General features: G+C 36.9%; 1 protein-coding gene across 5 annotated transcripts in view; it reads right to left on the bottom strand.

The window, feature by feature from the left end:
• The window catches only part of SLIT2 (slit guidance ligand 2), a 255,843-nt gene that overhangs the window by 45,048 nt on the left and 189,067 nt on the right, over positions 1 to 21,728 (bottom strand). For 2 of the 5 annotated variants that reach the window (XM_054294150.1, XM_054294140.1), the window contains exons 15-21: positions 20,954 to 20,977; positions 17,259 to 17,409; positions 11,604 to 11,678; positions 7,044 to 7,187; positions 5,328 to 5,471; positions 4,019 to 4,185; positions 3,121 to 3,253 (exon numbers count right to left, since the gene is read on the bottom strand). In XM_054294150.1, the coding sequence (XP_054150125.1) occupies positions 3,121 to 3,253; positions 4,019 to 4,185; positions 5,328 to 5,471; positions 7,044 to 7,187; positions 11,604 to 11,678; positions 17,259 to 17,409; positions 20,954 to 20,977 (838 nt within the window). Of the gene's footprint in view, positions 1 to 3,120; positions 3,254 to 4,018; positions 4,186 to 5,327; positions 5,472 to 7,043; positions 7,188 to 11,603; positions 11,679 to 17,258; positions 17,410 to 18,530; positions 18,549 to 20,953; positions 20,978 to 21,728 lie in introns of all 5 variants that reach the window. The other 3 variants (XM_054294159.1, XM_054294145.1, XM_054294144.1) reach the window with 2 other exon arrangements.

Below are 21,728 nucleotides of genomic sequence, written 5' to 3' on the forward strand. Positions count from 1 at the left end.
AAACAAATGAATTTTCAGTCACAGGGGTCCATTTGCAATTCCAAAAGTATCTCTCTCTAGCTGCTTTGCTTTACATTGCATTGATGACCTTATATTGCCAAATTATATTTATACCAGATTGTATTCAAGAAAGTCATCTTCTCTTTGAGGAAAAAAAAATAAACCACCAAACTCAAAACGTAATGAAGTTGAGGTTTTATATACCTATATACCTGTGTGCTAATTTGGGGTCTTAAAAATTTCAATTTATCAATGGCTAAAGACTTTTAGATGCTGTTAAACACCAGACTAATAGTGGGCATCTCAGAATCTTCTATATAATACCAAACCATAAAACAGTAGAATTTTTTAGTTACTTACACAACATTATTATGATGTTTTCTGGAAAAGCACTACATCAACCAGCCATTGTGAAACATTATTAAATACCTGCCATATGTAACACAGACCAACATTTTTCTTCATGCCAATAATTTCTATTTCTTTCAGTATTGTGACCTATTTGATCAAGAACCAAAATAAACTAATATCTAAATTTTTAGGTTCATATTTTCCCTTTCATAATGCATAAAAGTTCGCTTGTATGGTGTTATGAGCACTCATTCAGGTAATATCTTCAAACAATACCTAAGGTAGCAAGGTTTTTTTTATGTCTGTTGCTGTCCACCTGCATATTCAAATAGTATCTTTCATAAAATGCAATCTTGACAATTTTTCTCATAGAAAAAAATGTTTCAATAGGTTGATAAAATAGCCCAAATTTTATAAAACTGCCTATGTGAAAAAGAAGACATTTTATTAAAACAGTATTTTTGCAATATCACAAAACTATCATAATCTCTGCATCATAGAATATTCTGAGCTGGAAGAATCACAGAATCATTGCATAGGACCTCTGGAGATCATCCAGTCCAAACCCCCTGACAAGGCAGGGTTACCTCGAGCAGGTCACACAGGAACACATCCAGGTGGATTTTGAATGTCTGCAGAGAAAATCCACAACCTCCTTGGCTTTTTCCAGTGCTCTGACACCCTCAATATAAAAAAGTTCTTCCTCATGTTGAGGTGCAGCTTCATGTGGCTTATTTTATGGCCATTAGTCCTTGTCCTGTTGGTGGGCACCATCCTGTGTGCCACCACCAGCCTTTGAGATATTTGTATCTATTGATGGGATCCCATCTCAGGGCTCTCCACACTAACCAGGCCCAGCTCTCACAGTCCCTCCTTGCCTGAGGAGAGACTCTCAGCCCCTCATCACCTTTTTTGCCTCTCTAGTAACTTATTGTCTTGAACTGTGGAGACCAGAATTGAACGCAATGCTCCGAAGTGGCCTCACAAGGCTTGAACAGTGAAGGAGAATCACTTCCTTTGACCTTTGACTGGTTACACTTTTCCCTAATACACCTCAGGATGGAGTCCAGCTCCTGGCTCTGCTCAGGACAGCCCCTAGAGTAACACCATGAGCCTGAGAGCATCGTCCAAACACTTCTTGGACTCAGGTAGGCCTGGTGCTGTGACCACTGCTCTGGGGAGCCTGCTCCAGTGCCTGACCACCCTCTGAAGAAGCACCTTTTTTTGGCATAATTTTACTTCATACTGATGTGAAAGTGACTGGTTTGTAGTTACCAGAGTCAACCCTCTTGCCCTTCTCAAAAACTGGGACATTTGCCAGCTTCCAGTTGACTGGGACCTCTTTAGATTACCGAGAACAGACAGAAATCTTTTAGAGAGGCCTTATAATGGCATCAGCCATCTTTTTGAGTATTTTTGGATTAATTTCATCAGGCCCCATAGACTTAGAGAAAGCCAGAAGAAGCAACAAATCCTATGCCAGTTTGGGTTTGGCTGGGTGTTAATCATTCTCACAGTCACGGTCCTTCAGCTCAGGGCATTGGGACCCTCAGAGCTGATCACTGGTATTGAAGACCTAAGTGAAGAGAGCATTAAACATCTCTGCTTTGTCTATGTCCCTGCTTGTGAGGTGACCATATTCACAGAAAAATGGAGCAGTGTTATTTCTGGGCTGCCTTTTGCTGTTAAGATATTTTAAAAAGCTCTTTCTAATGTCCCCAGCAGTACTGGCCAGCTTCAGCTCTAATTGGGGCAATTTTCTTCCTATAGTAACAAGCAGGACCTCTATATTTCCCCCAAGTAACCCACTGGATGTACATATTTTATCTTTCCCTTAGCTCCAGAAGATCCTGCTTAGCTGAGCTGGCCTTCTGCCTCACCTGCTTGGCTTCTGACATTTTCTAATTGCTTGCTCTTTAGCTCTTAACAGGTGGTACTTAAAAACTGACCAGCACTGATGCACCTCAGTACCTTCCATGGACATCTTACTAGCTCCCTGAGCAGCCTGAAGTCTCCTCTCATATTCAGAGTTGAAGTTTTGCTGGCACTTTTCCTCCTGCTGACAGAGATTTTAAACTTGACTGCTTTATGACCACTGTGGCCAAGACAAACACCAGAAGCCACTTCACTCACAAGACCCTTATTAGACATGCAACAAATCCAGGAGAGCAGCTTTCCTACTTCACTCCCTTAGTACCATAAAGCCATTGTCTAGGTGTTTTTAACTCCTCAACACAGATGAAGGCCATTGATTTAGAGGATTAAGGTGCTTGATTTAGAGGTAAAAAGTATTGATTAAGAGGTATAAAAAACATGTTCATTATGAGAACAGATTCATGTTATTGTTTTCTTTTTCCTTTTTCATGTAATTGAACTTCATTTCTTTCTAAGCAATGACCAGAGATTAATCAGATTCACTGTTGCCCTTAATTTAACCCCTTGTAACATGATATCCACACAGCTATACAATGGTTCAGTGCTGGGGATATAAAATCTGAAAGTGATTACAATTTTATACACATATATTTTTAAAGCTTTTCAGTAACAGGTAGTTCTTAAGAGTGGTTTGGGACTTACAAAGCATTGCTAATTCAAACTTGACCTCTAGTTTCCCAATATAATGTGAAAGTCTTTATAAACCATTGGATTAACAAATTTCAACACATCTACTAAATTCAATTCTTCATTTTCTTTTCCCCTCATTCTTGACACTGACAATAAAAATCAGACATTAATTTTCATAAAAGTGAAATAAAGCATGCCACTTACAGTTCAGTCACATCTTTTGGGATGCCTTTAGGCAAAGCTTTCAGACCTTTGTTGCTGCAGCGAACTACTGTGTCCAGACAAGTACATTCTGCAGGGCAGCGGGCCAGGGGAGAACAGCTATTGTCATCATTTCCTGGTTAATAAAAACAAACAGATGCTAAGACTGCTAATAAATGTCTCCTCAGTATTAGCAGCAATAGTCCACCTGGATTTTCTTCAAGACATCCTGATATATCAGCATTACAATATCTCAAGGTAAGGAAGAAAAATGACATCATCTATGTAAATCATCATTCCAAGAATTTACATTTCAGGTGATGCTTTACTTAATACAACGCTGTTTTACTAGGTAAGAATGCTATTATATGAAAAAAAAAATCATTAAAGAAAGAATAAATCCTGAAATGAAAGACAATAAACTTAAAAAAGTATTAAACCAGTCTTTTAAAAAAAATATACAGCCTTGAAAATTGACAAACCAGTAATGCAGTAAATGGAAGTATGTATGAGAGATGCGAGATAGCAGCATGTCTTCTAATTAAGACTTAATGAAGCCACAAGCTATAACATGTCATGTTATTTGATCAAGTCACCTGAAAGTGTGTTTGATTCAAGCCTCGGTGTTTGAAAATATTCTCATCTGTAAAACAACATCTGATCAATTTTATTTTATACTATTTCTAAATTATTAATTACAGTACTGAAGATAGGCAAGAAAAACTTTTGAGGCAACAGCCCATGCTTGCTGATCATCCAAAATTGAGTAGAAAATTTTTAAACTGACACAGAAACTGTGCATGAAGGGCTTTAAAGTGCAATACTTTGGGATCTATGGGATTCATGCAGCTATCTAGGTGAAAGCTGAAATTATAAAAGGTTCAAACATTAATTTCCTTACCATCATCACATGTAAAATCCTGAATTGCCACATCCTGGATGGGAATCTCCTTGAGGAAGTAGGGCTTCTGGCAGCGAGGGTTCCCTGTCACAATGCGTTTCTTCCTCAGCCAGTCTCCAAGCCATGCCAGGTGGCAGTTGCAGTTGAAGGGATTGGCCAAGAGGTTTCTGAGAACCACAGGAAAGTTTATCTCAGATGACATCATCCTTTCATCCTATGGATTCTACTTCTATTTTCAAAAAAAACTACTTTAAACACTGTTCTTCAAAAAGTGATGTGTGTAAACCATAGGTGAAAGGTGTAATTTAGGCTCTGTGTGGTGAATCTTGATACAACTTGTTTAGAAATAATTTAAAACTGTTCAAGACCTGACTTCATGTCAAGCCACTCAGAACCAATAATGCAATAATTCCATATAGAGTTGGAGGCTGATTACTTTACATTATTAGCTTTAACCTGACAACAGGCATTCCATTAATTTATCATCTCAAGATTTCCATCTTTTATTTGCTCCAGAGAATAAATTTCCTATCCGAAGTGACAGCTAAGCTGATTACATGCCAGTTACAAAAATGAATTTACTTCTAAAAGCCTCAGTACTTTTGGCATCTCCTTACTTCAGCACAAACATATTGACAACTCCATTATTTATAAACATGTCATCCTTAATACGCAAAATTAGTAACTGGGTGCAAAGTGTCACTTCTCTTGTAAAAGGGGGATTAAGTATTTTCCTGAATGATGCTACCTACAACCAGCACTTCATGAAACTGAGTGGCACCTTTGCTTACTCTTTTAAATTCCATTAAATCACATCACATTTAAATTAAAAAAAAAGGATGCTTCTTTTTATAGAAAAAGAGACTGATGCTTCCTTATAAAAAACATATAAATTAAGATTCTCAGCAGACCAAGGAAATTGAAGCTAGTAATTGGGTGGCACAGGGCAGAAGGACTGACAACATGGTAATCTAATCAGCTGTGATTGTGTGCTACCTATCCAAAATGTGGATTTCTACCCTGGTTTAGATAAGTGGGCTTCCATGAGGGGTGTGAGCAGGATATTTGTCCTGCATTCTTAGACACTTCTGGAAACCAGTCTAACACTGTATCAGAGAGTATGAAAACATACTCTTCATGTGCCCAAGATGGTCCAGAAAACAGAATTTCTGAAAACTGCCTCCTTGAAATGCTTTTATCCCTGAACTTTACTAAGTGCGGCGAAATCACCCATCAAAGTTGTGAGGGACATGCTCCCCAGAGGTCAGAGATGCAAATGTGGTTACGGTGAAGGGCGAGCGCGACTCACAGCGTGGAGAGCGAATGCAGCGTGTCGAAGGAGCCGGGCGCCACCGTGGTGATCTGGTTGTCATACAGCGAGAGCAGGCGCACAGAGCTCAGCCCTGTGAAGCTGTCGTTTCCCACACAGCTCACCCTGTTGCTCCTCAGCATCCTGAGAAAGAAGGATCAGCATTTTTCAGCTTAGCCTGGGCAGGGACCAGGGCTGAAGTGGCTGCTGGAGTGAGGGCCAAGAGCTGTGACCACAAAGGGGCTGCCGCCAGTGAGGGGACCACAGTGCAGTGACCCCTGAACTGCCTGTCACCTCACTGAAGAGACTGAGTGCAGTGTGTGTGGAGCAGGCTGGAAGACAAAGGTGGGTGGGTGGGTAGCTTTCACAGAGGCAAGGGGTATTTCACAGAATCACAGAATGGGTAAGGTTGGAAAGGACCACTGGAGATCATCTGGTGCAGCCCTGCTCAAGCAGGGTTCCCTAGAGCTTTTCCCTAGAGAGTTACTCAGGATTGCGTCCAGATGGCTTCTGGGTACCTCCAGATGAGACCCCACAACCTCTTTGGGTAATTTGCTCCAGTTTCCCCTAAGTGTTCAGGTTTTTTTCCTTTTTCTTTCAATACCAGCAGCAATAACTATGAATTTTTAATTGACAAGAAATGAAACTGATTGAAATTCCCCAAATCAAAAAAAAAACACAGCAGCCCTCTCTTCATGTTTCAAAGGACAGCGACTCCAGAACTGCTATTTATATAGACTAAAGGCTTGTACCAGCTTACCTCCTCTTGAGGTCCCTTTCACTTCATTTTTCTTATGACAGATTCTAGAAACCACTTCTACTGCATTCAAAAGCATTTCATTCAAGTGAAATCAACATTCCTCCTCATCTTGACTCTAAGACAGTACATGTTTCAGAATCCTAAGCTATTCTAAAATCTCTCAAATTTCTCTAAAACTTAAGAGCATTGAAGTCTGTTGTTCTCCTCTCTGTCCACCAAAAGATGGTGATTTGCCCCCTTGCTCTTGTCTAGGACTAGCTGCTTTAAACAATTTTAGCAGCTTTAACTGCAAGGTTAGAAATTGTAGACGTGATTTATTTAAAATACCTAATGTCTATGGACAGCTGAAACCCCAAAGACTATTTAATCTTGGCTCTGGTCTGCAGATCAGAAGGACAGGCTCTCTGAAGAAGGCCAAGATGCTGTAGATTGTATAAACATATTTTTTGAGTGGAAAGAACTAAATTGCTTCATGGAAAGAATGAAATGAGTTCAAGCTATAGTGCTTTTAATCTTGCCTTCACTGTTGAAATGACAAAAAGATTACTTAGGAGAGAATAATTTCCCACATTTCAATACACACCAGAAAAATTTCTTCCTCCAGCAAAATTCCCAGTAATGGTTGAGTTGAAATGAATCAGACTCCATTACGTAAAATGTGTAATTCCCATGCAAAATTCTGTTACTCTGATGATTATTTCCATTTCCATTTCTGAAGCTGAATGTTTACCCATTCTCAACTGCTTCATCGCTTTAGAGGACCCAGTATACCCATAATTAATAACTAATAAATTAGTATAATGTATAGCTTCTAGTAAAATAGGAATAAAAACCAAAATATGCGTGAATTATCCATATCTAATTCTCCAAAATAATTTTTTAGGACAGATACAATATTATTCTGAAAAATACCTGTGAGAAAAGGAGAATAAAATCACACAAATAAATATACTTACAGTGTTTTGAGACTTTCTAGTCCTTTGAACATTTTGTGTTGAACACTTTCCAAGCGATTGCTTGTGAGCAATAGTTCATTCACACCAGAGGCTCCATCAAATGCTCCTTCTTCTATATCTGTAATCTTGTTATTGCTCAGGTTTCTATTACACATTAGCACAAACAGACAAGAACTGAGAGGATTTTCTTTTATAAGTGTCCTAAATTAACTGCTAAATGCTGCAGTCTGAATAAATTCCAAGAAAGATTTAGAATCTTAGTTTTCCACTAAGCTTGGAAAAGATTTCTGAAATCATCAAATGTAATCTTGATGCAATAGCCAAGTTGTTGTGTAAAAGAACAAAATATAAATACATCATTCAACTTCAAACCAGTAAAAAAAAAAAAATCAATGCCCTTCTAATTAAGGAAGCAAAGATTTTTAAAGTAATCTTTGGAAGATGGTTTTTAAATAGTGGCAATTACCCAAACTATGCTGCTGCCACATAAGAACATATTTTCCTAATTTTGAATCTTATCAGTAACTATATTTTTTCAGCTCTCCAGCCTTTGAAGCATTTTTAGATGAATTAATAACAAAATTATACTGTATGAGTACAGCACAGCTAACCTCTGATTTATTGTATCTTGATAGAAAAATATAAGAAAACAGTATAAACAGCAACATATGTAAAGGAAATGTGTGAATATAAACAGTGCAAGAAATGTTAATAATTTATGACATTAGCTAGAGAGGAGGGTTTATAAAGCAAGATAATTGCATGTATCTGCAATTTGCCTGCAAAGTGGATCAAAATGTGGGGAAAATGACTTAAAATATTGCCAAAATAGTGTTTACAATTTTAGTTGAAATATGGAAATTACATCCCAAATGTGTAGTATCTGTACTATATATACACAAAAGCAAACATATGCAACAGCACACATTTTCTTAAATATTTTTCATAATAGTGCCCTTTTGTTTTGTTTGTTTCATATAATTATTTACACATACTACAGAAGTACATAGCTACACATTAAACAGTGGTATAATACACTACTGATTTTTAAAAGGATCCTAAAAACTCTGAGACAAAGTGAATGGAAGTAAAGCTGAAGACTATTTGATGGAATTAAAAGTGTTGGGAAGAAAATCAAATATTATTTGATGCAACTTCTAGAACGGTGTTTAATTCATTCAAAACAAGAAAGATATTTGTTAGGAAAAAACCCCAGGAAGTTGTGGCTTAATCTTCAGGGCTGACTACTCTCTCTAGACTAGCTGAAATGTAACCTACACCTTGCCTGTGATGAAGTATACAATATCTCATCAGTTAGGTGGGATCGGACCTTTAATATCATCAAGTCCAAGCATCTAATCCAGTACTGCAAAGTCCATTACAAAAATGTATCCGTAAGTCTTTGAAATTTCTCCAGGGATGGCAACACCACCACTCCCCTGGGTGACCTGTTCCACTGCTTGACAACCATGGAGAAACCAAAATAAACCTTCTCTGCTGTGATTTGATATAATTTCCTCTCATCTTGTCACTTGTCACCTGGGCAAAACGGACAACCCCTACCTCACTACAATCTCCGTTTAGATATGTGTAAAGAGCGATAAGGTCCCCACCAAAGTTCCATTTCTCCAGGCTAAACAACCCATTCCCTTCGCTGCTCCTCATCACACTTGGGCTCCATACCCTCCAGCAGCTTTGTTACCCTTCTCTGGACTCTTTCCAGCACCCCAATGTCTTTTTGGTAGAGAGGAATCCAAAACTGAACAAACTACTCAAGATGTGCCCTCACCAATGGCAAGCACTGAGGGACAATCACTGCCCTGGTCATGCTGGCCACACTATTGCTGATACAGGCCAGGTACCATTTGTTTTCTTGGCCATCCGGGCACATGCTGGTTCATGTTCACCTGGCTGTTTACTGGCATCCCCAGATCCTCTTCTGCTGGGCAGCCTTCCAGCCATTCTTCCCCAAGTCTGAGCACTGCCTGGGGATGTTATGTCAGTGTAGGTCCTGGCACTTGGACTTGCTGAATCTCATACCATTGGCCTTAGCCCATCTATCCAGTCCAGATCCCTCTGCAGAGCCTATCTACCCTCCAGCAGATGAACACTCCCACCCAACATGGTGTCATTTGCAAACTTGTGGAGAGTGAGTTTAATCCTCTCATCCAGATTATCAACACAAGTATTAAACACAACTGATACGGAGCCCTAGGGAACACCATTTGTGACTGTCTGCCAACTGGATTTAACTTCATTCACCATCCTCTGGGCCCAGCCATCCAGCCATTCTTTTACCCAGTGAAGTATATGTCTGTCCAAGCCATGAACAGCCACTTTATCCAGGAGAATGCTGTGGGAAATGGTGCCAAAGACTTAACTAAAGTCTAAGTAGACAACATCCACAATTAAGGCTTTCATTTAGTTTCACAGTGGAGCTGTTCAGTCTGCAAGGTGCTGTGGAAGACTGGAAACAAGAAACTCATTATTTTTAATCTCAGATGGCTTGTCAATGTCAAGCCCTCAGTTTCCTAAAACCTTTTTGCTCTTGCTGTAACATGGATACTACTTCACCCACTTCACATAGATATTTTAAAGATTAATGTTGCATAGCTAATCAATGTTGCAGTCCATACACATGCTTTATTACTGATGAAGCGTCAAATCAATGAAACATTCAGGCCTCAATTTTTCAATGTCATCTGTGCAGAAAGATCTTTGCACCTATTTTGAACCTCCAGAAGAAATATGAGCTTCACAGAAATATAGAATTCACTCATATTGGTGTCTCTGCAACATCAGTACTTCACTTCCTTCCAGTGATGCTTAAGCAGTCACTCTATTATTCTCTCAATGGAAGAATATTGTAACAACTGATAACTGTATTAGGAAGTTATGGAGCAGTATTATTAAAATAGTTCACTCTTTATTAATATTTTTTTCATTTTTTCCCTTTTCAATTAACCAGATTTTAAAACCTTTGGGAGTTTAAACAGACAGCTACATCAAGACTGATTAATATTCATACTTTTTTTCCCTTTTGTCTTGAACATATCCTCAATTTAAAAGAAATATTGTTAAATATGAAGATCTGATATATGTATAAATGCGTGTGTATGCATGTGTATGTATGGCACATCAAGCAGTTTATTTATTTCATAGAATCCTGAAATCATAGAATGTCTTGGGTTGCAAAAGATCTTAAATATTATCTAGTTCCAATTCCTCTGCTGTAGGCAGGGACAACTTTCACTGTATATTGATGAGGACATTAAACACAGATCCTCAAGGGACACCATTTGTCATTGATGTCTTTGGGACTCTTAGCCATTGACCATTACCCTCTGGATGCTGCTGTCCAAACAATTTCTTATCCATCTAAGTCCACCCATCAAACCCATCTCTCCCCAGTTTAGAGAGAAGGATGCTGCAGGGGCCCATGTCAAAGTCTTTACAGAAGTCCTGATAAACTACAGCCCTTCCCTTGTCCACTGATGCTTCATATTGATACTTGATATTTCCAAAGTACACTGTAGCTGTAAAAAGTGCTAATCTGAGATTCTTGAAGATTGAGGAAAACAGGGTATCTACTGCATAGCACCAGAACACTGTTGTGCCAGATATTGCTCCATTCTTTTCCTAAGTACTGCAGCCCAGTTCAAAGTGGTAAGCTGTCAAAGGCAAGTTCATTTTACATTGTTGGGGTTTTAAAAATATTTTAATAAAAAAAAAATCAGTAATCAATATTTAACTAATTGTGATCACACCATCAAGGATCTGGTTAAGGCTAACAATAGTTGAAGCAATACTATTGCTCCCTTAAGATTTTGATCACTAATACTGATCTGTATGGTATCTCAAGGTGACTACTAATGTGTTTTTACTTGCATTCTTCTTCACCACGATTTATGTTTGGTTTAATCCTGAAATGATTGAGCACAGATTCACAAAGTCTAACTAAATTATCTACCTTCAAATGTGTCTTTTACATAAGCTAAAGAAAAGCTTCTCATAGTCTTATTTTTAGCAACACTTGCAATTGGTAAGATTATAAACTACTCTTAGAACATTAACTGTTAACATGGGCTTACATGGATGACCTATCAAACCTCTTTTTCTCAGTCATTTAAATTTTGATATTCCCCTCACCTAATGACCGTTTAATGAAGCACAGAATCAATGGCATGTCCTTAATGTGCTGAAAGAGGCAAAACTGTCTGGTTGGAGAGTAATACAGGAAGTTACAAAAGATTACTGGAATCTCTTCTAAGCAGCTTATACTGTGAGCTCCCTGCTGCGGCTGCATAAGAGACCAGCTGGCTGGATGCTGCTGTGAAGGTGCTGGGGCTGTACACCACGGGAAGTGGCTGCTGGCAGTGCCAAGCCCCATACAGGAGAGCTGCCAACTCTGACCTACCTCAGGGATTAATTTAAACCCATTCTTGATTTTTGATTGGAATAAACTGAATCTTTTGTAGATTAGAACTAAGAAAGGTGGAGAGTCACAGCAAGGAGCTAATACACTATCTGAATAGATAAGGTCATTGAATTTGCACTTACATTTTACGCAGCTGAGGAAGTTTCTTAAAGATTCCAGTAGCTTCCAGGACTGAAAATTCATTGTTATTTAGTCGCCTAAAAAAAAAAATTACATCCATTTCAGAAAAAAATTGTTCAGGTATTGATACAGAATGTTCCACATTATGTGAACTTTTCAGTCTGATTTCCCTGAACATCTGATATTTAACTGGTAGCTGCAGAACAATTCCTTATATAGTGACATTCCTAATTTTGATAATTCCTGTGAACGAACATTCTCATTCCTGGGAATGAACATTTTCGTTAGTTAAACTTAGGCATACATAAGACATTTTCAAAACCTGATCACTAAAGTTTACACAGCTAAAGCTGAAAAGGAATAGAAGATGTGTTTTTAATTTTTCAAACAAAAACGTAACTAAGGGAGGATTCCATGGCAACTTATAAATAAAAGTCTTTAGAAGGACATATAAACCACTGAAGATTAGTCTTCTGTTCTTTAAAAGGATATCAGGTGGAGTCTGCCAGACATCTGGAGGTACTCACAGAACACTATTTACAAGAATGAAAGAATTACTCTTCTTTTGAGTAGGGAATGAAACCCACCGCATAGGTCTTCCCATGGATTTAAAAAACACTTCCCTCACCATGATTTATCTTCATACCACTACAGCTGGCACACATATATTGCTTAAGGCAGCATTAAATGCTGACTTGTAACCCTATAAGAAGGAATGCAAAGAGTGACAAATACTAGCTGGGCATTTCTCTTTCCTGCACAGGTATCAAGGCTTAAAGTAGAGTATACCTTTAACAACAGCTAGGTTAGGGGACCATCTACATTTCAAACAATACCTGCATTGACCCAGTCCTCCTTACTTCCTCTCTTGAAATGAAAACGGAAATTATGAGTCTTAGATCCTTTATATGCTCTAATAGAGCCATATTATTAAGGAAGGGAGTCTGTCGAGCATTTCTTTAGAAATCTTAAATAGGAAGAAGATAGGACTGACAAGATCACTGTGAAATGAAATTCAGCACAATTCTAAACCCAGAATGCTTTTCAGAATTGCCTTATTGCAAGACAAGTTTAGAAAAAAAAAACAACTAGAAAATTAAAGAAAGCTGTTTGTTCATCCTTCCCTTCTGTTCATTCTCATTGATAGCCAGAAGGGAAATGAAGGTTGTAAATCTGAAGGTATGGTTGTACAACAGTTTCAGCATGGAACCAAGCAGAAAGAAGACAGAAGTTTTTTGGATATACACAAAACATTAATATATCACACTAAACTATAAGGAACATGAATTTCAGAAGATGCTATCACCTCTAAAAATCAGACTTAATGTGATTTTTAGGGGGACCATATGAAATACTCTTGCACGTTGTAAATTACTAAAGTTATTTCTTCACTCTAAACAGACTTTTCTTTACCCTATCAACAAAAGAACCACTGACCATTCTATAAATGCTGACATCTTCAAACACTTTTCAAGTGCTATACCATCTAGAATGACTTGATAATGAAAACATTAACTGATTTCAATAATACTTACTTGCTCTACTGCAAACATTTCTAACCCCATTGAAAAATGCAAATAATTTGATCATTTATCCTTTGCAACAATCTTTTACCAATTAGAAGTAATTTACTTTGTCTCTCCCTCAAGTTTCTTTCACACAAATGCCTTCAATTCTTCCCATCTTCTTTTCTATGATTCGTGTTCTCCTTGAATTTTTTTCAGAGCAATTATATCCATCTTGAAAAATGAAGTCTTGAACACAGTATTCCAGCTGATCCTTTACTATTGCTATGCACAGTACAATAATTATTTCCTATAATCCACATTCTACATTCCTATACATATATCCTGAAATTAAATTTACATTGGTACCCAATAGCACTCCTTCATCTTTAATATGTATGATAACCAGACTCTTTTTTCTTGACCTATTTGCTGTTCATGCCTCAATCTTGTAGTTCTATCTAATTTCATAAGTAGAATTTTAATTTTATTTTATTTAAATTGAATTTATTTTACTTAAATTAGTCTATACACAATTGAATCAAAATTATTACGGATAACTGGAAAGTTTACAGATGCGATGGGATCTGCATTCTGTATCTTAATAGTATTTTTTGAGCCCAGTGCTCTTCACTGTGAAGACAGCAACTGTAGTTATCACCCATCACTAGATCAAGAAAATGATCTTAAAATTACTTTTACCTGGTTTATTCAAATAAAGTACTGAAATACCATTCTCAAAATCAAAAATAAACAGAAGCATTTGATCTTAATGTCTACATATTCTGTTTGTCTGGATTATTTGATGCTTTTTGGTATTTTAATAACACAATGGCTATTGAATAATAGTTGAACCATCCTTGAAGCTTATATACTGCAGTGATAGCTGTGCTTTCTAAAACTACCTTGTTAGGTGATCATCTATTGCAAAATCATTATAAAAATTCAGCATATAAGACTGAAATTATTTTTTATTTAGCATTTCTCCTGGGGACTTCATTTTGAGTGATTTCTGAAATTCTTCCTGCATTTTCCTACATTTTAGAAAGCTACCTGAAAAATATTTTATTTTTGGGGTGCAATTACAGACTTGTACTTTATATCAAATACTTTGCTGTCAGATTAGACAGATCATACAATGTTTCTCTGGAAGACAGTGAGCAAGGGACAAAATGGGAAGTTAGAACAGCAGTTAGTTGGTTTAGGTATAATTTTTTTAACTTTTACAATTAAGTAGCTGTCTTGAACTATATTAATATTTTCTGATTAAAAAAAAAAAAAAAAAAACCAAAAAAAAACCCAAACAAAACAAAACAGCAACTTGGAAGAAACAGGGCTTTTTCCCAGTGGTATTACTGTTGTTATTCTCATACATGCCAGTATATATGCAAACTGGAAATCAAAGAATGGTCCTAGAGCTAGACTGGGAAGTCCCAAGATGAACAACAAAGTGCATCAAAGACCAGGACAGGAGGAAACAAAAGGAAGAGCTATAACTTTTGTATCAGTGAGGCAAAACCCAAAGTAATGTATTTGGCTGGAGCAAATGGATTTTTAGCAGGATTAAAAAAAATGAAGAAGTAATTTCTCTATCCTCTCTAGAATATTTGCAAGACTGTTGAAATTTTTATTACATCAAATGACTTGAAGAACAATCTGTACAGCCTATCAAGTAGAAGGCTGAATAATGACTTTGTTACAGTTAAGCACGATCTTACTTGGATAGAGTGCTGGAAAGTAAAGGGCTTTTTAATGCAAAAAAAAAAAAATATAAAGGAAGCAGTGATGGAAACTGAAGAGAGGTAGAGTACATCTAAAACTAAAGGTTCCAATAAAAAAAAATAACAGAAGTGAAAGAAAATAAATTCAGTCACAGTCTCAAGGGAATGGTGGATTTTTTAATCCACTAACACTTTCAAATAAGACTGGATATTTTCTGAAAGAAGTGATATAACCTCGTATTTAGTAAAAAAATTTGTCAACTGAAATTCGAGTGTTTAGGACATAGAGTAGATGAGGCTTGATTATTTCATTATTCCTCCTGAATTTAACATGTAGGAACCATAATTATAGAAAGAAAACACCTGACAGTATATCTTCCACATGCAAAATATTAATCTGAAAAACAATTAAAATGCTAAATTAAAATTATAATTTCTTCACAGAAGAGACAATTAAACATGATTCCTCCTAAATATCAAAGTAATGCATGCTTAATAATGTCAACAACTCCATTCCTCTTTTCTTGGTTCAGTAACTTCATTTATACAACCACTACTTGATGATTTCTTCCCACAATTTAACCTGTTACTTATTCCATCAGCTTTTATTCTTAAATGAAACAATTGTATCTCAACATATCGGATAACATAAAACGTATTTCTCCACTGAATTCTATCTCCCTTCACATAAGACTGTATCCTTTCTTTTTTCTCTGATTGCAATTTTCAGATTTCTAATAGGAACATGCTGTGGTTTAAACCCAGCAAGACACCACGTCCAACACAGCCACTTGCTCTCTCCTCCACCATCAGGATGGGGAGAGAATCAGAAGGGTAAAAGCTGGAAAACTCATAAGTAGAGATAAATACAGTTTAATAGGCAAGTAAAAAGCCAAGCACCCGAGTAAAGAAAAACAAGAAATTAATCCACTGCTCTCCATGGGCAGGCAGGTGTTCAGCCATCCCCGGGAGAGCAGGGCTCCTTCAATTGTAACAGTGTCTTGAAAAGACAAACCCTATCATTCCAAATGCCCCACTCTTCCTCCTTCTTCCTCCCCTTTATATACTGAGCACAATGTCACATGGTCTGGAATATCCCTTTGGTCAGTTTGGGTCACCTGTCCTGGCTGCGTCTCCTCCCAACCTCCCATGTACCCACACCTTCCTTGCCAGCACAGCAGTACAAAAAGCAGAAAAGGCCTTGGCTCTGTGTAAATCCTGCTCAGCAAGAACCAAAACGTCTCCATATTATCAGCCCTCTCTTCAGCACAATTCCAAATCATAAGCCTGTACTATCCACTGTGAAGGGAATTAACTCTACCCCAGCCAAAACCAGCACAGAAAATGGGAATACTTAGTTCAACTCCATCTCCCAGATTAGAGACAGAAAAAAAGTCTCCATCTGTGTTTCAAAAATATTTCAGTTTTAAATCTCTTTTCCTGTCCAGATATTCAAATACTTAACAATAGTCTCACTATTTCATATCTGATTGCCATAGTGTTTTTTTGCTGACAGCTGTGGTCTGCTCTTTTAAGAGGTGTGCCATCCTGGTGCTCATCTCACCCCTGCAGGTGACAACTTGATCACAATAATCTTGTCTCCACATCTCTACACTGCTTTACTATGTCAAATCAAAGTCCCTTTTTTTTGTCCCTCAACATTTTCCCTTGTTCTTTAAACTGAATCTCCTAGGAAAACAGCTATTTCCTTCTACCTTTGCTCTGCAATGACGGTCACTTTCATCTACCTTTCTGCCAATCCTTCAACCATCTCTGCATTCCCTTTTATACTATTCCTTGCACATGGAGAAATCTTGTAAAGCTGTCTTAATTTTATATTTCACTCCCTCCTTGAAGATTACTTCAGTTGTAATGCTTACAAATAATTCCCATATGGCACTTATTAAGCAAGTAATAATCTCTGAGTCCTTCTCTCCCCACCTCTATTCATTATACTGTTATCTCATCTTCTTAACTGATCTGTTTGTCTGTTTTATCTTCCTCTGGTCTCCTGCCCAACAAACATAATGCATGCTTTGCATAAAAAGAATCATCTCTGTCTGTTTAAACATCTAGGTAGCACTTTTTAAGACAGACCTCTCTGGTTACTGGATGCCCTACTTTCTCCTGCAGTTAAAAGTTAAAATCAAAATAAACCCCACTACCTTTCAAAAAATCCAAGTGGATTGCTCAGGTCCTGAAGAACTAGAAACATAGACTAGTTATTTTATTTCTTTATCATGGGTTTTTAGTGCCACATGGGATTGAAATAATGCATAAATAATTTATATGAATATTTAAGCCTTCAAAGTGCACCACAGAGGTTACTTTCAATCTTTGCTGTTTAAAAAAACTAAAGCTGTGGTTTCATATTTAAAAAATTTAGTTTTTCTCCATAAGTAAACAATCCTTTATTATGGGTCCAACTTACAACTCTGCTGTGTACTGGGGAATGTGATCAGGAATTTTGTTGAGTTTCTGATTGGAGCAGTCCACTGTGGTTCCTTCACAGCGACATTTCTCAGGGCAAGCCAAATCTGCAAAGCAGTCTCCACTTAATTTGGATCTGTAATCTTCAGTGCCTGTAGAAGATTCAAGTCAAAACACAGAAGCTAAGTCAATAAAGTATAAGATTTTCTTCTTGTGAGAGGGTTGAAAAGACGTCTGCAATGCAGATAACGGGTGGGCAACTTGGGAAATGCATGATAATTCTGTGATACTGAACAGACACAAGGGCTTCAAGAGAGGGTTAAATATAGGGACTTAAGATATGCTGGAAAAAGAAACTGAGACCAACTTCACATAGCAGGATAACATTAACTTGAGCTTTTCACAGCTGTACTTTCTGCTGATTATGTTGTCAGCCAATCTAGCCTTGTTTATAGCTAATCAAACAAATGCCACTGTTTGTTTTAGAATTTGTTTTCTTTCTCTGTATCAAGAATAAATAGATCCTGAATGCCACCTTTTCTCTTTCTCTGGTTACAAATTTGTATTGTTGACTGAACTTCATTAACCTCTGTGATTTTTTTTGTTTTTATAGTCCCGATACTCCACATCATCTCAACAAATAAGTTGAAAGCCCTGTTTTCAGCTTTAATTTAAAAAATGTGTGATCCTGACTTAAGCCTCAGCAGCTTGCCATGCTGTAGAAAGCTGCGTGACGTTCCATGGTGCTTGACAGAACCATGTTTTACTCATACCTCACAACCACATGGTTAGATCAAGCACAACAGAAAATCTCGCTACATTATCAAAACTGCATCCATTAGGCCAAGGATAAGAGCAAGGGAAAAGAGGAAGGAGTAGGTATAAATTACAGAAGCATTTGAAGTTTAATACTTGCTTACATGACATGGCATTCTTATTACTGAATGTCCAGTGCCACAGTAACAGTATCACTGTCACAGATTAAATAAAAATACAATATATATACAAAAAGAAATAAAAAAAAAGGGGAAAAAAAGAACCACATTGAAAGTTTCCTCCACCATTTCCCAGAGTCAGTCAAAGAAAACATCCTAAACATATCAGGAAAAAACACCTGGTAAGGAACTGAGGGTGGGTGACAAAGAAAACAAAGAGAAGCCAAAAGGACCTGTGGGTTCTTCTTGGACAAAGGTGAAAAGACTGAGACTAGCAGAAGGTGCATCAGGGCTGGGAGGTACACTGTGATTTAGTTCAGACACTGAACTTTACTTACAGCCAAAATGGTGAACTCCTGAAAAAGTAAAGATAGCCAAGAAGGAAAGAAAGACAGAGTAATGCCAATTAAGACAAAAACATGAACTGAGCTCTCATGTTCTCTACTTAACTTTCGTTTGATTAGAAGATGGTGCTAGGGCCATTGTCCTCAGCAGAAATAAAGAATAATTCATTTTGAGTAGCATTGAAAAATGAAGATAAGATTGGGGTTTATTATACATTTCATCTAGGGTGATGATCATGCCTCCCATGAATTATTCTTCACTATTTTGTATATGTTCTTTAAAAGCTGCTCCCTGAATGCATATAGGAGTTACAGAATATTCTGAGTTGGAAAAGACCCACAAGGATCACCAAGCCAAATATACATGCTATGCCACTTAAATCCTTAATAAACCAAACAAATATAGGAGAAACAGACTGCTCAGTGGAGGGGGAAAAATCCCAACAGTCATCAGATACTATCTTATCTACCACTTGTAAATGTTTTAGTAATCCATATGCTGAAACTAGTACAGGGTACTTCTATGAGGTAGCAGATAAATGGTATTTTTTCAAATAAATTATTTAATACCTACAAACCTTTAGTTTTCCGAATTGCCATATTGAAATTTTACTAGGACTTCATAGTGTCTGTGGAGCAACATCTCCAAATGACAGATTTAAAACAAATACTAAAAATATTTAGGTGTTTAAAGAAATGCTAAGATTATGTTATAGTATCCACTTAAGTATGAAGAAGTGGTTTTTAGCACTTTTAAATACCCAATAAACAAGTCTAAAAATAAGTTTTGTTTTTTTCCTCCTGCATCCAGAGTACATCACTGTTAGCAGTTTAAACAATTGAGTACTCAGGGACAATGCCTTCAACAACTAAAATACTTTTAGGTAGCATCTCCCTGATAACCTGAGAGAAAGAGAAAGCAACAGAGAAGCATGTATGTAGCCCATTGTTTAAAATGTAATTATTTTTCTTCTTCCCTCCATCCCACCTTCCCCCAGGGATAGCATTTTTTAAAGGGTAGGTAAATAAGCCTAAACTGCATGAGTGGCCATGTAATAACCAGGCTGTGAAGACATTTGCTGGCAGGAAAATGCTTCTAACCCACAAGCAAAAGTTGTGCTGGCAAGGTTGAGTAGAAGTCAGTCTGTGGCAGGAATACAGCTGTACTACACACTAAGGAATGGAATGGTACTACAGGGTTGTGAAATTGAATTCCCCTGCTTTATGCTGCTTTAACACATTTTTGTGGATGCTAGTGCTGACAAATTGTGGCCTTATTTTGTATTTCATATTTTCTTTACTTCATATTCAAAACAATGTATTAGTATAAGGGCCTGAAGAACTTCACATGACTGCAGCAAATTTAAGTGTTACATCACACAGTATTTGGAGGAGAGCTAAACATACCAGCTGAAGAGAAAACAACTAAGATGACTGCAGAATGATGATGTACCTGTAGTACTTTAAAGAAGGAGTACACTGGTGTCCTAAACAATTACTGTAGATATTTTTCTAGATATTAAACCATGGCAGAAAATCCTGATTGCAAAACACATACTGTAACTCATCAATAGATTCATTATTCCCTTGTTTATTTTGTTATTTATAATGTGTTATGAATAAAATGTGAGTAATTTTTTTTTTTTCTATTAAGAAAACAGTGCACACACTGACAAGCAAGGTAAAAGAAGAAAGATCCATATTTCAAAGAGCTAGGGCCAACATTGGTAAATCTTTTGTAAAAGTATCATAGACTTATTGTAGCTTAAAGCTGTGTGTAAATCACTATTTCACTCCAACTTGAAAGTCATATTTTCTTTAATGGAAAGCATTTCTGATTCACTGTATGCATGTGACCACAGAATGCCTCTAATTCAGAATATCAGCTTTCTTTTCCAAGCATTCCACGGTGATTTCCTAAACAAAAGGAGGGTGAGCAAGCAGCAGATGCAGCCAGCGTAGAGCAGGAAAGCAAGGCAAGAAAACGCTCATTTGTAGAATGTTTAGAGTTGTGCTAGCTCTTTGATGGCAGCATGGATTCCTGTGTTTAAAAGCAGCTCAGAAGCTACATTTTAAAAACAGTAGCAGCAGAAAGGCAAGGTACAAGGTAAGTAAAAGTGTCAGTTAAAATATGAGCTAGCAGGTGCAACCTTCTAAATATAAATATAGATATAATTTTGGTAGGTTGTGTGCAAATCTGTGAGACAGAAAAAGGTAAATGGAGCTGCATGCTAAGCTCTTATATTCAGAAAACAGAATTGCTATTTTCTACAAAGGAAAACTATGTATAGCTATAGGTAATGACTAATGTTAATACACATGCATCAGTTTCCTAAAAGCTATGACAAACTTTGCTTTTGGGGTGAAAGGGAGAGAATATCTGCAGTTAGTCAATCTTACTGCAGAGCCAAACCTACCTGGAATGAAATACTGTTCTTTAGCTAAATAAAGAGAAAAAAAAAAATAGAAGATGCACCTGAATGTCAGCAAGCAAAGAATGAGTTTTATTAGATTAAATATGGATTGCAGTTAACTACAGATAATTTAGTGAAAAAAATGTGTATTCACAATGAGAGCTGATAAACAACGAAGTGTGAATAGTCATAAATGTATCCGGAACACGGATTAAAAAACAGTTTTCATCTGGTATTTGCACTTGAGACTGAATAAACTGTAGAATGTGAAATGCACCTGGAACAGCTGGACACCATATGACAAAAGTTAGGATTTAAAGAAATGTAAGTAGGAAATGGAATAAGATTAGAAAAAGAAAACAGTAAATTTCAGTATGAAGTAAGCTCCCTGTATAAAAGGAATATGTTATGTTTCCATATTTAGCTTAGAAATTTTTAGATCTTTCACATATTCCAGAGCCCTGTGGAAATTTAAAAAATGATTTATGGTGGTGATACTTGTAGTGAATAACTTTAGCATTTAATTCTAAAGTTTTATATATTACATTTATGTTGTTAGGCTTAATGTTACTCAGAAATAGTGCCAAATATGTTAACTACAGTAACGTTCCATGATCCAACAGTCTATGACTTCCCAGATTTCCCTCTATTCAGTCAACCAACTTAAAAAAAAAAATTCTGTGATGTTTAATAATTCTGTAGAGAGACAGCTGCTTTCATTAGAACTTCTAAAACCACTACTTTTCTTTTTTGCCAATAAAGGAAAAACAGCAGCTGA

Source organism: Melozone crissalis, unplaced genomic scaffold (genome assembly GCF_028551555.1).
Source record: "Melozone crissalis strain CALT ecotype California unplaced genomic scaffold, PUWL_Pcris_2 ptg000006l_1, whole genome shotgun sequence".
NCBI classification, from domain to species: domain Eukaryota; kingdom Metazoa; phylum Chordata; class Aves; order Passeriformes; family Passerellidae; genus Melozone; species Melozone crissalis.